This window comes from Netta rufina (assembly GCF_964035555.1).
Source record: "Netta rufina genome assembly, chromosome: 3".
NCBI classification, from domain to species: domain Eukaryota; kingdom Metazoa; phylum Chordata; class Aves; order Anseriformes; family Anatidae; genus Netta; species Netta rufina.
In genome coordinates, this window is record NC_140125.1 from 13,557,715 (window position 1) to 13,574,816 (window position 17,102).

General features: G+C 43.8%; 1 protein-coding gene across 1 annotated transcript in view; it reads right to left on the reverse strand.

The window, feature by feature from the left end:
* COMMD1 (copper metabolism domain containing 1) overlaps positions 1 to 17,102 on the reverse strand; it is a 72,726-nt gene continuing 55,624 nt past the window's right edge. Inside the window, exon 3 of the mRNA XM_084283758.1 lies at positions 1 to 143. Within this exon, the coding sequence (XP_084139884.1) occupies positions 36 to 143 (108 nt within the window). The 3' untranslated portion in view covers positions 1 to 35. The remainder of the gene's footprint in view (positions 144 to 17,102) is intronic.

A 17,102-nucleotide genomic window follows, 5' to 3' on the forward strand; every position in this document is an offset into this window, starting at 1 on the left:
TTCTGAGTTGCAATTCTCTTTATTTGCTGTAAGAGTCAAGTGGTCTGAGTCAAGGCAGTCATGCTCTCCTCTATTTCCGAGAGTTTCTTCAGCATCTGGCTCACCTTGGCCTCATCGAACTCCAGGCAGAGAAACTCGGATTCCTACGAAACAAAATTGAAAGAACAGCAGTTGACAACGACGATCGTTTTTCAGGCATACAAAGGAGGAGAGATATCACCAGGAAACCAGAACGCGTTACGTCCCCTGGATCTCCTTTTTGCCTGGTACCACGTCAGTACCTGCAGCACGCCCAGGGATTTGCCACCAATCACCCACCTACCAAGCCTGTACACGCTGGCAAGCCAGCCAGCTGCTGCCAAAGAGGACACACAAAGGGCCAAGAAAATAAATAATATGTGTTATAAAAGTTCTAATCATACAGGACTTATTAATAAACACCAATGTGAACCAGCCTCCTGAGGTCTCCAGTCCCATAGTCTTACCCACTGGCGTGTCTATGGTCACAAAGTACTTCCTATGGGGATTCTGGCTGACAAAAAGGGCATCCCCAGGTCTCATATGGTTTTGAGCACACTGAACTCTGTCAGTTTTTCAAAATATGTCTTTTCCTATAATTATCACCTGCCAAAAATACTGCAACCTCATCCTTTACATTCACAGCATAAATAGCTCATACGCAAGGACAAAGTCATTGGAGAAATGCAAATGAAAACCATCAGTTTTTTCCCACTGAATTTCTTGCTAACCAAATTTTACAAGTGTTTTTCCCCAGACATGGGGAATAGTTTTACCTTTTACCTTCTGTTACCCTCACAGGGATTCTTGGGTCGTTCCGGTTTTTGTAAGAATCAGACCAGAAAGTGATGTGTAAACCAAAAGGTGGACGGAGGAACCAAAGGGGATTATTTTGTGTACGATAACCACAAAAGGCACTGCCAGAAGAAGGCGAACAGGAAAGAAATGAGATGACAGATGTTAATGATTATGAAGTCAAGCACGTGGCAGTCCATAAAAAGGCTGTGCCAGGGTTTCTGCCCTGACGTGAGTCACAGGGGGAACTACCGCAGTTCAATGTAGAAATCAAAACATCGATTTAAACTTTGAAACTGGAGGCACAAAGCTGCACACTTACCCCCACATTCCACGTACTTTAAGAAAGGAAACCTGGCAAAATAAAAGCATCATGCACTTTAAACTTTAGTCACCAAATGCTGCTGTTCAGGCACTGGAAAGTCACTTCACAGAGCTACACTGGGTAAGTCTGTCTTCATGAAACGTTTGTCTTCTCTGCCAACTACCAACAGACCAAAGTGCAGAGACCCCATTATATATTTAGTATATACTTGTATTTTACCAAGTACTTCTGATTAGTGAAGGTTTCATAGAATTAGGAGAACTTGCTTTATGCCACTTCGTTCAATCAGAATTCAGAAACAGTCACATGTCTGAGTAGGCATCAGGCAGAATATACAAAGGACTGCTAGGAAAGACCTTTGACTGAGTAAGCTCATAAAGAGCATGCTGTTGGAAACTACCACAGCAGGTTGTTGTTGGTTTTTTTTTTTATTATTTTTAATTATTAGCCTCTATAAAGTAGTCAGAAAACAGCAGTAGGCATTCAGGATCAACAGCAACACAGATAGGAAGCCCAGGACTTGGATGTTTTTCTTGTCCTTGACAATGGTTATCAACACATCTTATGGAAAGTATCTTGGCATTACAGCCCGCATGTAAAATACCCTGAATACTTCTACAAGGCATAATTACAGCCGGTCAGCGTGCACAAAAGAATGTCTGGTGAGGCATTAGATGGCTTAACTCCATTTGGCAGTGGGCTTTCCTGTAGATTCCTCTCTGATTAAGAGTTATTAAAAACATTGGTTGCATCTGCCTGAGGAAGATGTGTTTGCAAGCTTAGGAGATTGCAAAAGAATGCCTAAACAAACCCCAGAAACATCTCCATATACATTCCTTTATTAGGAAGCACTGGAAAAGGCAAATCTCAAGCAGGCAGCCAGTTAACAACCTGAGCCTTTCAGAACCACGGTGCTGAAACCAGACAACGTACCCTTGCTGGAGTGAGTCGTTCCCCCTGAAATGAATAGACCAGGGCAGCGTCAGCCCAACCGCACAGCTTTTGGTGCAAAGGCAGCAGATCGGGACTGCAGAGCCGATGCCTCTTCAGCTTCCTCTGCAAAATCTCCCCAGCTTTAACATCCTTGTTTTCAGACAGGAAAACAATTTTGAGCTCGCTTTCACAGAAGAGCTACTGCAGAAGCAGAAGCTTTTCTTGCCAGCCTAAAACACTCTGAGCATCAGTAACACGTTACGAGTCTTGTTTCATAGACAACATCTGAAAACAGCTCTTCTCTCCACAACCTGACTTCGTCTTTCCCAACACATGTGCCACAGCCACGGGATAATTTCTGTCTTGACCTTTCTGGCAACGACTGGCGGCGCCACGCTTCGCAGCCCCGGGTCATAGTCCTCAACAGGATGAACTCCAGGGCCAAACTCCTGCTGGCATCTGTGGCTTTCTGGCTACAACTGTGCACCCCAAGTCACGCGTGCTGCTGGTCATGATCGGATTTCCCCAGGGCAAGGTCTGACTATGCAGCTTTTAAGATCTGCAGAAGATGATTTTACAGCTTAATCACAAGGTGAATGTGAGCAAACAGGAGAGGACCGAAGCTCCCAGCTCTGGTGGGGGTGTTTTTGGCCTAAGGTAGTCTTTTTCCTCTTCAGGTTTTGTCAGTGAAAAGGATTGTAAATTGAGCAGAAGGACACTCTTGCCAAAACTTTCCTTTGTGGATGGGACAATAGTTGAGTAATTACCACGTTCTCACGTGGGCCAACCTGGAACACGAAGGAGGGGGTGATAAATCAGGTTGCTCAGAGCTGGGTTTTAGTTTCACGTAATGCTCAGCTAGTTTATATCCTCCACAAAGTTCCAAAGATAAAGAAAAAAGAGGAATAAAAAAGGAAGACTGAGCTCTGAAATCCAAAACTGATCACTCCCTGTAGCTGTTTTCTAAGAGCAGGACATATCTGGTATCCTCAGCAAGAAACAAGGCATCCTTTTGGATATTTCTTAGTGCTATAAATTTTTTTCAGCCCATTCGGATGCCTCGCAATTAAGCAAAACCAAACCAGAACGAGTCATTCATTAAAAACAAACCCAGAAGCTAACAAACAGGAACATCACCAGACTACCAAACACTCGCTGACTGCTTATCCGAAGCCACCAAGCACGCGATGACAGCGCCGTGAGCCCCTCCGCTGGAGGGGGACCTGCTGTGGTCGATGCTTCATACTTGAAGCATGAAGTGGCGGTGCCTGGAAGCTCTGCACACTCGTCTGCAGGACAGAAACCTGGACTTTGCTGAGCCCTTCCTGGAGGTGGATGAGGTCTTTAGGGACGGAGTGTGTCCGTGCATGAGTAGGGCTGTCAGAGCACATGTGTGTGCAATGGAAACAGCACAAACAGCCCTGTTTCAGGCTGGAAAGCCAGGCTCAAAGCACACAGAGAACCGCACTGCCCTTCCACCTCCAAACTGAGCCTCTCGGAAAGCAGTGGGACCGGGCAGCCACTTCCCACACCCGTCTTGGTTTTCTCCGCACACGCTTTCCCATCCTCCTCCCATTTCCCTCCCAAGCCCGGGCTACAAAAAGGAGCTGCAAAACAAACATCCAAGAAATACACACTCCCCCCAGCCATGAATCAGTTCTTCCATCTTCCAAGTATGCTTGTTTTTTGTTGTTTTTTTGGTTTTATTTCCCCCCCAATAACAACAGGGAGCTGAAAAAATATTTATACGAGAGACTGTCTTTATAAACATCAGTGCTCTTGCTATCTACTAGAAAAATACTAGGAGAAGGACAGCTTTCTCTATCTCAGGAACTACAGTTTAAAAAAAAAGTGGTTTTAGAAAACCAATTCTCACACATCCAAAACTTAAAATAGTTTTCAGTTGTTCTCTATAGCATGGCTTTGACCAGCTACTTTAAAAGGTTCCCAGTGACCTCGACACTTCTGGTGTTTTAAGTTCTGGCAAGAGATTTGCTTTGGATGCTGAGACATCTCGACTGCTGCTTGTCCCACGTAGCGGGGGAATGTCCCAGTGAGGAAGCAGCAGTGAGGAAGTCGAGCACAAGGAGTCTCAAGGGAGACGCTGGCCCTGGTGCAATCGGCGGGGCACAGATGGTGCCACGCTTCACACTCGCTGGCCCAAGGACAGGGAAGGTTGCTGCTCACCAATATTTGCTGACCCAGGTGGAAAGAGCTTGGACAAAGCCCTGACAGAGGTGAGGAGAGCCCCCTGCCAAGCTGTAGGGGCCAGAAAATTGCTCAGTAACCGAACAAAGACTCCAAGATGGTGATGGCAGCCGTAACAACCCAAACCCAAGCAGGTTCAGGGGACCAGGGACCATGTTCCTCTGCTGACGGCTGCCAGGAGAGCAACTTCATGGTTAGTGCAAGGGGAGAAGGAGCCAGCTCCATGGAGCTCTCTATGGCCTTCAGGGAACCAAGAGAGAGAGAGAAATGCAGGGTTTGTTTGGTTAGCTTCTATTTCACATTAAAAAGCCTAATTTTCAGACAAAGTGCTGCGTGCCCATCCTCCCCACCACGAATTTCAGACACGATGATTTCATTTCATATTTTGCATAAGACTAGAATTTTTAGATGTGGCTGCCCTCTGTGTAAGTAAAAACCAAACCAGTAGTGTCACCAGGATCCGAACTTGCCTTCAAACATTTCAAACATCCAGGTACCTCCTGTTGTGATTAAAAGCCCGCATTCATTTTTGGCCTTCCTAATTTTCTTTTGCCTGCAACGGCATTAAGTGGTTTTAGAAAGGACTAGCTGATAAAACAGTTTTACATTCAAGTAATGCGTTCCCTTGCTAGCAAGGAAATGTTATTTTTATTAACAGTTTGTGATACTGTGATAAGCAAAGTGCTTCACTTAAGGAGGCTTTTTCTTAATTAAAAGAACCGTCTAAGCCAGAATTCCAATATCATTTATTATCCAAAGTGGTAGAATTCAGAAGTGTTGCCTTATTTTGGGCTGCAGCCCAACCATTCTATGATAGGTGATTAAAACTGAAAATAATTTATTTCTCCACTTAATCAGATGTGCAAAGGACCGAATCAAAGAAATTTCTGACACAATGTTTCCTATAGAAATTAATCTTTCTGCTTTCTAAAGACCTCTTCAATCCTCAAGGCTAAGCAACTGATAACAAATTCTTTTACATGTCCCTTTTCCTTCCAGATCACTGAATATTCTGCAGCCGAGCAAATCTCCTGCCTCTTCTGTTCACCAGGAAAAATACCAAGTATACCTTACGTAAGTAATTAAGTGGATCGCTGGTAAATAAAGATGCTGAAGCCATGACCGTCAGACTTCAATATAACTTTGCTGCAACAGAGAATGACAACCTGCCTTCAGAGGCTTTCACACTTCGTTACATAAGGCATAAGAAATGCGAGGATATGTAAAGCCACATACATTATAAGCTACCCAACCATTTTCCATCAAACAGAATTATCTCTGTACGCCCAGCTAAAAAAAAAAAATACCTTGAGATTTATTCCTAGTGCACCAAAGCATCCCTGGGCTTTGCTTCCAGCAACACACAGCAGGATTGGGGTTAAATCAGAGATGTTTTAACACCAGATGAATATCACGCAATTTACAGTACAAGCAAATTAGGCTGCAAACAGAAAAGCCAGCTGGGGGTACATAAAACAAAACGTTTTGTGGAGCACTGAGGAACTGGTCAGTGCGTGTGATGTGGGAGCGAGCAGGGCAGCGGGCGTGCGAGGAGCACAGCACACTTGCCTCTTCCAGCAACAGCCACGGGCAGAAACTAAACTTATGTGGCTTCCAAGGCAAGAGTTACATGGCAAAGACAAAATACTGCTCTCAGAGTAAATCTACAGCCTATCAATTTTATTTTTGTCATTTCACAAACAAGTATTAAAATGCTGCTTATCTGAAGTAAGAGGAAATGCACGCACGTGCTAAAGATATAACCTGCCTCAGCAGCGGGTGTTAGGATGAGAAGAAATCTATTGATCTATTAAAAATGTCAACTCTCCTGCTTCCTCAAAATTTGCTAATTATATTGAAACATTTTTCATAAAACACCGCAGATATTACCCTGTAAGTAACATCCCAAATTGTAAGTATATCATGATTTCAGTAGGAAAATAAATGCATAAATATTGGACAACCACCTAATAAGCTAACTCCTTATACCCCGCTGCCCTTCCAGATGAAACTGAAGGACTGCACACTCAGCATGAGCTTGCACATACATTAAAAACATAAATTTTCTGAACACCTCGCCGCAGCGTTACTGGCTAAGAAAGCATCCCTCCCTCCTCCTGCTCGGGGCTGATGGCTCACAGAAAGCCGTAATGCCTTTTGGGGACAAGCCAGGCTTTCCAAAGGGTCAGAAACGATGCTCCCTGCGGGTGTGCTTGGCACGCAGAGAGGACAAGAGATCCCTAAGAGCATTTTATAGAGAGGTTTTGTTGGCTTCAGTTAATCAGCACTTCTCCCGTGAGCTGCGGAGCCTCACAGCCCAGATGGGAGCAGCTTAAAGCTAGGAGTGATGATGATACAGCCCAGTTCTCCCTTCCTATAACCAAAATGGCACATTCCTGGTTACCCCATTCCTATTTCTTAATCACTAATGAACTGTAGGTGGAAAGAAAGTATCTGGAAATGGCCAGTGAGCAAACCAAAAGAATGTGCAGAGAGGTAGCACTGACCTGAAAGCAGTAATTGCACCTAAAACCCAACAGGTGAGGAAATTACAGGACGGTCCAAGTCTCTGAGACCTCCTTTAAGCATCACTCAGCATGCCCCTGCTGGGCCAGCTCCCCTGCCACCACCAGACAGCATTAATTTGTGATTGCCATCGTGGAATTGCTTCTCTGACATGGACAGAAATAGCAAGATACAACCCCCGTGGTTCAGATGGACCCATTTTAAGGAAGAAATGCAGATCTCAAAATAAAATAAAATAAAATGACTTGTCCCAGCACTACTGGGAAGCCCTCAAGTTCTGGATTCAATTTGTTTTTTTATGTTTTGTTTTAGACGCTGTACTGTCCCACCATCCCTATTCCATGAAGACACCTGTGGAGCTGCTGCCTGAGTGCCGAAACACAAACCAAGCTACACCTGACCCTCCTGCAGGCTTTTGGGGAGCCACATCCCTCCCCACACGGCTCCAGATTTGCTTCCCTGAGGAGTGGTTGCTGATGCCAACCCCAGCAGGAGTGGGGGAAGAGGGAGACAAAAATGACCTGCATAATTCACGCTAAAAAAAAAAACACATAAAAGATAATGAGTTACCATGACAATGTTCTGGAAAGCATAAAGAGATGACCCCAAGAGAAGAAAAATATTGGATTTGAGCTTATTTTTCCTTCTGTAAGAATCAGAGTGACAGGCGTGTTGAGCTGGGTGATTCATCCTAAGAAGAAATGTATCGTCAGATGTTTATGAGAGTGGTTTACTCTCACTGCTTAGATTCTCACGTTAGGAACACTTAACAAATAATAACAAAAAAATCAACAAAAACTGGGCTGCTAGAACACAAGGTAGCCTGATCAAGTTGAAATTGCATCGAATCTGCTAAAAGACTGCATCAATCGTGATCCCACTGCAAACTTTGGAAGTGACTTTTAGATTCATTAATGTTCTGCAAGGCACGCTGGGGCTAATGACAGCAAGTTCAGCTAATTCCAGAGAAATTGGAATGGATGGCAATCCATTGATTTCATATAACCATGCTTCAGACAATGCTAAATTCATTACTTTTAATTAAATTTAGCTGCTTTTGCAACAAACGTATAGTCATGGCCTTTGAAAACACTAGGGTAAAGAGCAATTCATTTCCATAATACTGCATAAAATAAAGCAGAAATATTTGTTACTGAAAGGGCATTCTAATTCCTCTGTATTATTTTGGTATTACGTGAACCAGGAATCTCTTAAGCTAATGATTATTACATCAACACAGAAAAAAAGAGTCTACCCTCCTGCAGATCTTTCCTTAATTCTTTTAATGTAACATCAAGCCTGTAATAGCACAGATTAATCAGAAAGGATTGCAGAAATTGAAATAATCTCAGGAGCATAAGATTAGTTCTCTGATACTGCACAGCAAATGTAATGTCATTGCTTTTATGTTATCAACCTACTGGAAACATTCCGTTTGGTATTTTAAACTTTAAATGAAAGACGATTATTTATGGATGCGGAGACACACAGCCCTTAACCCGCTTGTGCTTGTGCCTTTTGGAAGCAGAGCTTTCCTATCAGAAAACACCAGGAAAGAAGAAAAGTTAACAGTGCAAGTAAATAGAAGGAAGCACACACTGAAGTTCTTCCATATTTCACATCATAAAGTTATTTTTTTAAAAAGAGATTAATACTTTTATGCAAGGTATATATACTTCATAAATGGCTATACTGTTTTCAAATGGCTGATACTGTGTCCTAGTCTATACTGTATTTTATCTGTAAGCCTTCTAACTTCCTCTTTTTTTCCTTTTTTCTTAAAAAAAAAAAAAAACACAAAGCACACTTTGCATGGTGCCTGCTTTCTTTTCTGAATGGTTTGAACCTCCTGTAATCCCCACATCCCACTCACAGAGCAGCATCCTGTCCTTGGTGCCCTCCCTACATGAACTCTTCCAAGGGCTACCCAATGCAAGCTTCCACCTAAAAATACCGTGCCACAGTGCATAAATGCAGAGTTTGACAATGAACGAACTGTGTCTAGCACAGTTAATTATCCTGCATTTGTCATCAGTGATCTTGTGTTTTGCCTCATTACTAAAGGAGGGCTCAGACCCAGCCACTGCCTTCTAGATGTTGCTAGGACACTGCTCGTTCATTATTGATGGAGATGAGCTGAAGCACCCCGTGGTTTTGGAGAAAACACCACGAATGCCTTTCGTAAGAGAGCAGCACCGCCGCCTCGACACGTTCAGATGGCCTGAGTGCTGAGCCAGTTCACACGGACACTGGCTGGGGGGAAAAAAGGAAAGGACACAGAAATCACTGTCCTGCTGGTGCTAATATAACTTGGAAAAAACAAACAAACAAACAAACATATCCATTTATGCTGACAAAATGCAAATTTATTTCTCATTTGTAGATGACTATTTGCAAGATTATACCTGCAACTTTTTCTGCGGGCATATCTGATCACTAGTTACTTGCTAAGCTTGCCTACCTGGTTCCTCTGTTACCCTTTTACAACACGTTCAAGTAGTTGAGAAAATGACTGCGTGGATTGCCTTTCCAAACCTGCTGAGGTCACTGGTTGTCACAGGAGAGGAACAGGATGGAAAAACCCTTCGGCAGTCCCTGGCTGACCAGCACAACACACCTGAACGTACACAGTGCACAAACCATTCGGGCCTCCTCTCTGCTTACAGTTCAAGTAACTAACTATAAAACTGTGAATTTGTGAAAACAGGGAATTCCCAGTCATTTCTTCAACTCCGTAGTCAACCTTCATAAATTTGATTAAAACACATGAAAAATAACTGCTTGAAGACAGCCTGGTCTATTCTCCTGAGTCCCAGCTGCTGATGTTGAGAAACAACACCGAGGTTGCAAAATCCATCGTCCCCATGCCAGGAAAGCCATAGCCCTGCTCCTCCTTCATGCACTGAGCAGAAACTCTGCTCTCTATGAACAATTCAACAGCGGGCTTGGTGTGCTGCTGCTGGGGTGTTCCACATGTACGAGTCATTTCACCCTGGCAACCTTTTTGTGAGCCTGGAAGCTGCATCAGTTTCATTTCAGCAGATGGTCTTTAAGGTCCTTTCCGATCCAAACCATTCGATGACTCTGTGATTTCTATGAAATACTGACCTTATCAGCTGGTCAAAGCTGAAGGCTGCTAAGCACAGGGCTAGGAAATGCCAGCTAGAGGCACTGCCATCGTGTTGCCTTCTCGAGACAGGAATGGAGTCATAGCAAGAGAACAAAAAGCGTTAAGCTCTAACTCCTGGTGCAGAAATGAAAAGTGAGACATTTCTGTATCTAAACCACACTACGAACACCATTTGGACAGAGAAAACACACCAAGACCACTCTCGTTTTGCTGAATCCCAGCATCTTTGAAAGTAAAGCTGAACTCAAGAGCTCTTTTAAACCCTGCAACAGTGAGCACAGGATGGTTAATCTTTAACAGGGCATTTTTCTCCTGCAGCTTGGCTGGCATGACATAAATAAGTGTAACAGCACGCAACACAAATCACTGCACCTTAGTCCACTGACACTTCCTTGGTAATGTTGGTATACAACCCTGGGAGGGTCCCTGGCCAAGTTATTATGCAGAAGAAAATGTTAACGAAGAGTCAAAATCACCAGCTGAGAACCACATTTCCCTTCTAAATCTTCTTTGCACAAATTTTGTTCCCACTAGGCAAGTTTAAAAGACCTCTGAAGAGAAGACTTGCAGAGTACTTAGGGAGAATTTATTTAGGGGTTTTGGTCAATATTTGGAAGTCACTGGTCTAATCCCCCTTTGGGAGATGGTACATGAAAGCTTTATGGGGAATTCCATTAATTCTGTAACAAACGTGGTTGCCAGTCCTTAATCATCTGAAAAGCATAAATTAGGCTGCAAACTGTTCTAGTTTTACATTATTTTTACTCCTTTAGAAAAGAGCTTTTTGGGATCCTATGCAATCTAGCGTCTGTCATAGGATGAAATCTTAGGGAAAACAGAGAGTGAATTTTTATGCTTAACATTGGTATTTATTTTTCTCCACATGAATACCCTAGAGCAAGCTTATGGGTACCTGAAAGCACTTAGGAGATTTTAAAAGAAAAATCAATATAGTAACACCTGTACATTTCACCAAACTGTACAGAGAAGTGTTAAAGACAGCACTAAAAATAAAGCCTTATTAAATTCCCTTTGTATCACCGCTGCATTTGAATCAATACATGTATTTAAAAACTACAGAAACGCTCTATTTTTGGCAGAGTATCAGGTTCTTGTCTTACTTCTCAGTCACATTTCCCTCCAGCTCATCCCAGCTCCGGTAGTCCTTCCACTGCTGGTGCTCACAAGGGTACCAAAGAACAGAGAGCTCCATCGTCATTTATTTGAGCTCTGCTGTGTCAGCTCTTTTCCAACGATGACTCTCCTGGAAGCACTGCTGCAAGGTTATGTACTTTCCTTGGAAAGTCCCAGGTAGGGGAACTTCGGGGTTAAATGACCTTCCTCACTTACGGTCATTGCCCTTTCGTGCTGAGCTGTATTTTCATAGTTCTATCTTGTTCGACAGCTGTGCGTGTTTTCTCGTACTGTATTTTTGTTGTTTGGCTATTATGCCTGCTCACAGAACTGAAATAGCCACCCACAGTTTTCTCTGTACATGGTTAGGCTCCAAATACCTCTCTAAGCCTTAGTCTTGTCTCACTTAATTGTAGCTGAAGAGTATGGCATTAGTTTCAGGAAGAGAGAGTCCTACTCAAAGGATCTCTCACTTTCACCTTAAATCCAGCTTCTCCAGTTCTCAGAGCTGGAAGTCACACTCCTTATGTTTTAACCTCACTATTATCCGATACAGGAGTCATTCAGCATCACAACAGACTTTCCTTTTCAGAATCAAATTTCAGCTGCTTTGTGGTGTTATCTACCCTTTCCTTAAGCATATCACAAAGTATGGTGTTGGAACATCAAACCCTTTGTGACTCTGGGGAGTATTTTTGTTATGGGGTATTGCCACGACGGGAGTTTCCAAACTGTGCACTTATCTAACTCTTATTTACACAAGGAAATTTCTGTACTTTTAGCTCTTTATTTAGTGTCAATTTAGCATCAACCCCGTTCCTCTCAGTTACTGCAATATTCATTGGCAGGAACATAGGAATGAACTGTGGGGTTAAGGGTAACTTTTATAACAACTACATGCACACAATTTATGTAATCTGCATTTAAAAATAATCAGATAATCAAAGAACACAGTCAAAACCTGAGCAATGAATAGCTGACCTTTAAAGGATCGTGTGACTTTGGATCCAGGCATATTCTGCATAGTTAATTACTTGGTTAGCATCCCCCAAACCTGATCTCTCTTGCTCTCTCTGAGCTTTTTACTGTTTATCTGTTATATAAAGGCCTCAAGTGCCCATTAACGTCCTGCCTAAAAGTATTACACTGAATATAAAAGCTGAGTGGAAATTAATACCCTACGACAGCTCAAGCGGCCGTATTTTCCATGACACCAGGAGATGCTGGCTCCCTTTGATGTCAATGGCTACAAGACCTTGGCTTTTCAGCTCCCATTTGTCTTCAGCAGATGACAGCTGGGTTCAGTCAAAGAAGAGACAGGAGAGTAAAATGACTCTGAAACAACATTTTGGAATCAGGCGTATTTAAAACCTTTCCTGATCCTTTCTGAACCACGCAGGCTTGCACTGAGGCCTACAAGGCAGCAGGTGAGAGAAGCACAGAGCACGTTGCTGAAATACCTGTAAATGCACAACGGTGTTGATTTTGGTTGTTGCAAGTCTCACAAGTGGTTAATAAAGGCCGTGCAAAGCCTTTGTTTTCTGAACAGCAAGAAGCAATGCCCTCCACAAGTCCCACCTACAGCTCTGTGCCCGTACCTGCGCCCTGAGATCAGCGTGACCCGGCTCAAACAAACCCACCCGTGTCCACAAAATGGTGCTTTTCAGAAAGACAGCGATTCTTTCAAGGACATCTCTTTATCCGCATCCATCCTGGCTGTGTTTATAGCAACGTGGGCATTAATTTCCTCCAGGGTACTTTACCACCTAGAGGGGGAAGAGCACGGAGAGCAGCAACACAGAGACTCGCAGACGCACGCAGCAGCTCCACAGCCTCACAAAAACACAGAGCCTCTGCCAGGGGCACGCTGGTGAGTCACGAGAATCCCAAATTGCACACGAATGTGCCACTAAATGGAGAGTTAAAAGTAACTTTAATTAGGGCAGCAGGGCTCGCGTGGAAACACAAAACCAGAGGCTTGAAAATAGGCTTGCAGTTCAGTTAGGTTTTCTGCGAGTTTTTTTTAGAAATATTCATCAGGACAATAAGTTTGGGCCAAAAAGGCTCCCCCCTCCCCCATTTTTAGGAAATTTATCTACACCCTTTCCAGTGATCTGTAAATAGAATTTATGGGGACAAGGACTTCTCGGTTACATTGCCACTGCAAGCATGAAATCCCAGTGGGACCAAAATAACTATATTTGCTTCTTTTTAGTAATTTGAATATATAACTTATAAGGGGGAAAGAAGCCAACGTTTAACAAGAATCGGCTTATTTCCTTTCTGAAAGCCAAGTTTTTCTCCTTATTTCTTTCAGAATGCAAACTGTTCTGTTCTGATTCACCAGGAGAAACCCCCTGTGAAAAGGAGGGCAGCCAGGTATTCACAGCCCAAGCTGGTTTGCAGCCCCTCCAACACCACCACTGCTCCAGAGCACTGGGACAGGCATTGCACTCGGATTTATCACCACAACAGCAGCTTCTGCTGAGCGTGGTGCAGAGCCCACTAAAGATAGTGGGGATCTCTGCACTGACCTTGGGATCAAATGCACCGAAATACCAGCATTATGTGCAGGCAAGGAGATACCGAAAGAATATAGCTGGAAAAAAAAAAAAAAAAAAGCTTTTCTTTGCTTTTTTCTTTTACACACAGAAGATGTGCTTGCTAATATTTGCTGCGTGACACGTAACTCCCTGCTTTCCCTGTGTAAGAGGAAAAGCAAAGGCTCACAATGAGAGCCGAGGCTGTAGATCCAAAGAGCTCAGCGTGGGAGGACACTTGTGCCTGTGCAGAATCCCACTGAAGTCAAGCGGCCCCAGGCTCTGCCCACGCAGCTCCCTTTGCCACAGCTAATATTACAACTGTGTTTTATTAAAGCTGCCATTTCCAAATCCATCTCTAGAAGTGAATACAGGCAGGGCTAAAATACGAAACCTGCCTTGCAGTCGATGCACGGCACACGGCTGCATCTGCCTGAAAGTTTAACCAGAACAGATCAGGGCACCGGTCCTTAACATGTTCACAGAAACAACCTTGCCATGAAGGCTGTTTTAATGCATAGCACTTCAGAGCCTTCTTGACAGACATCATGTCGAACCAGAGCTTTTTTTAGAAACAGAAAAGATGCAAAGGAAAGTTATCTAATTTTGGTTGACCTCTCATTCTCAACTCAAGGACAAGTAGTACTGAAGTAGAAGTCATTTCCATAACTGAATTGCAGAGCAGTTATTTAACAATTAATGTGTGATCCACTCAGCATATGGGAACCAAATATAAAAATAAGCATGTGAGAATTGGAGATTCTTCTGCACAAAAAAAGGCTACAGCTCCTCCATGACAGATATTTAATTGGCTACTTCTTTCTTTCTTCCTTTCCGGTGACCAAGGGAAGGAGAGGGCTATGAAATATAAAAGAACTTAACCAGTTCTCCAGAAGAAAATGGAGATGAAGTGAATGACTCATTGAGCTTTCTGTGCCTTTGAAGCAGAGCAGAATTCTCTCTTTTCCTTTTCTTTTCTTTTTTTTTTTTTTCTTTTTAATCCACAGCAGCCACCTCACTTTTTCAGTCTGCACGCACAGTTTGGACACCAGCACTTAGCAGAGGGGGCTCTGCCTTACACATCTCTCACTGGCAGAAAATCCATCACGCTGCAGCCTCGTGCTCCTGCGTCAACAAAGCCCCCGATCTGTAAGCGGTCCTCCTGGGCAGGTGTAAGGTCAGGGGACTTTGCTTTAGGACTGCAAGGAATAGGATGTGCCTCACATCCTCCCCATTTCTGTGAGAGCAATAAGACAAAATTCGAAGTCATCCCTTCCGTAAGGAAGCAGGAAGAGGAGGAGGACGTGCAACACCAAGCCTGGTGCCTGTTTTTAGACAGCTGCACAGAAGCGGATATATAACAGAATTTGTGAGTGGGCCCATGTCCTTAAATGTGTTTCCTTCTTTCAAACTTTGAAACATTAAAACCTTTATAGTCCTTACAAGCCTGTGGGCTTGTGCTGATAGCTGGTCTTTCTGCTTTAGTCCTGACCAAAAGACACTAACAGAGGCAGGGATTCTGCAGACCATCAGTGCACCATAGCAACAAAAATGCTTATCCCTGGTTTAAGTATCTTGCCTTTTTATTGTATTTCGCAGTCCCTGTTTACTGCCCTATTCAAGGGCTGGGTGGTAGTAAAGACCATATGGCAAGATCTGGATGGTGTTGGGGGGCAAAAAGGGCAAAAATGGTCACAAGAACAGGGAACATCTGCCTTGCATCCCCGCCACAGGATTTTCACGTTGCTCTTCTCCCTAGTCTATGCCTATTACATCTTCCTGTGTCTGTTACATCTTTTGTCAAGGTTAGGAGACATGAGCCAGCACAGCTTTTGCAGCAGCAGTAAATAATTAAATTTCCAGCTTTATTTCCTCCCAGCCCTTTTGCCTGCTATCACGGGGCTCCCTTTTATCTGTGCCGCTGCTGAATGCTGAGCAGGGATGCTGGCTGGCCCTTCAACGCTCACACCCTGGCTGTCCCATCCTTTGCAAGCTCACACACGGCCTGGAGAGGCTTACAAAACCCAAATGCCTCCTTCTCAGGGGCACCACTGCCTTCCCTCTGGAGATTTAAGAACTTATCTCAGCGGTATTAATTAGCGAAGCTGGGTTCGGCTTGTGTTAGCTGTTGTTTGCGTGCACCACAAAAACCATAGTGATTAATTTCCCGGAGCCTGCCAAACCGTTTTCGGGAAGAAGGCAGGAGTGTGTACCAGCACTGCTGCAGACGAAGAGAGAGGTGCATTGGCAGGGCTGCGCGGTGAACGCTGGAACGAGCCTGCCTGCATTATGCTTGACGCAAAGCCAAAAACAGTGCTTCATTTTCAGGACTAAATTTGCTCATAAATATGACAAACGGCTGAAAAGCTCTAAGAGAGTATGTATGTAGTGGCACATCGGGCTTCTTGCATTAATTCTGCTCTACTGTAGGCTTGGTAATGTGCCACTGGCCACCATAGAAATGCGCCGTAATTTTCGTGGATAAAAAGATTTCCCTGAGATCAAGCATGCTGGGAAGCAGCTTTACATTTGGAACTGCCTTCATCCCCGCAGGTCCAATTAACAGTTTTTGAAAGAAAACTTTGCTACAGTGGTATTTTCTAAAATATCAGCCTTAGGAAAAGGATGTCCTTGCTATAATGAGCTGCTAACATAAACAGGAGACCAAAATGGCATTTTTTCCCTTCTTCGATTGATTCCCCGATAAACAAGCTCTTGATCAGAACTCAGCAATCCCATTTAATGGGCCTGTGCTATTCTGTATGCACCTGCTTAACAAAGGGCTGCAATTACGCGCTGATAAAATACCTTAGCTTGATATTACAGACCTCAGCTCCTCACTTCAAACGGCTGTGGTGGCGGCAATCATTTTTTGTTTGGTTTTGTTGCTGTTGAGGCAGCACAACGGGGGCAGGAGGACACGGGGCACCACAAGCATCTGCTGTGCTGTGTCCCACAGGTAACCTGTCCGTGCTCTTGGGATTGGCAGGGGACAGGCAACAGAAGAGAAGTTCACCACCAGACCCCAGAAGAGAAGTTAACAACTAGAGCCAGCTCTGATGCTTGGAAGAGTTAGGGGGCACCACTAAATCCTAAATCCTGCATGGGATAAACCAAAAACTAGCTTCCACTATGACTTTTAACCCAGCCCATCAGTCACACAAAGAATGGAACAAGCGGGTCTTTGGAGCATATCAACCCAGGACAATGCATCTCTGCCAAAAAAGACATCCCAGGGATGCTCTCCAACAGAAACTCTTCTGACAGGCAGTCAAATGGTGTGCTACTGTGAAAGGTTTGATACCGATTTTAGCACGCTACCAAATTTTGAACAATAAAAAGGTTACAGACAACCTTACACTTGACTTTTTCTTTTGTAACCTCTTTGGGTTATCACATACATTGCAAAAGATGGATGGAAGCATGGACAAGCTGTTCAATGGTTTTCTTTGAATTTCTCTTGGGCCGGTATACTGATTCAGCAACCTCGGTA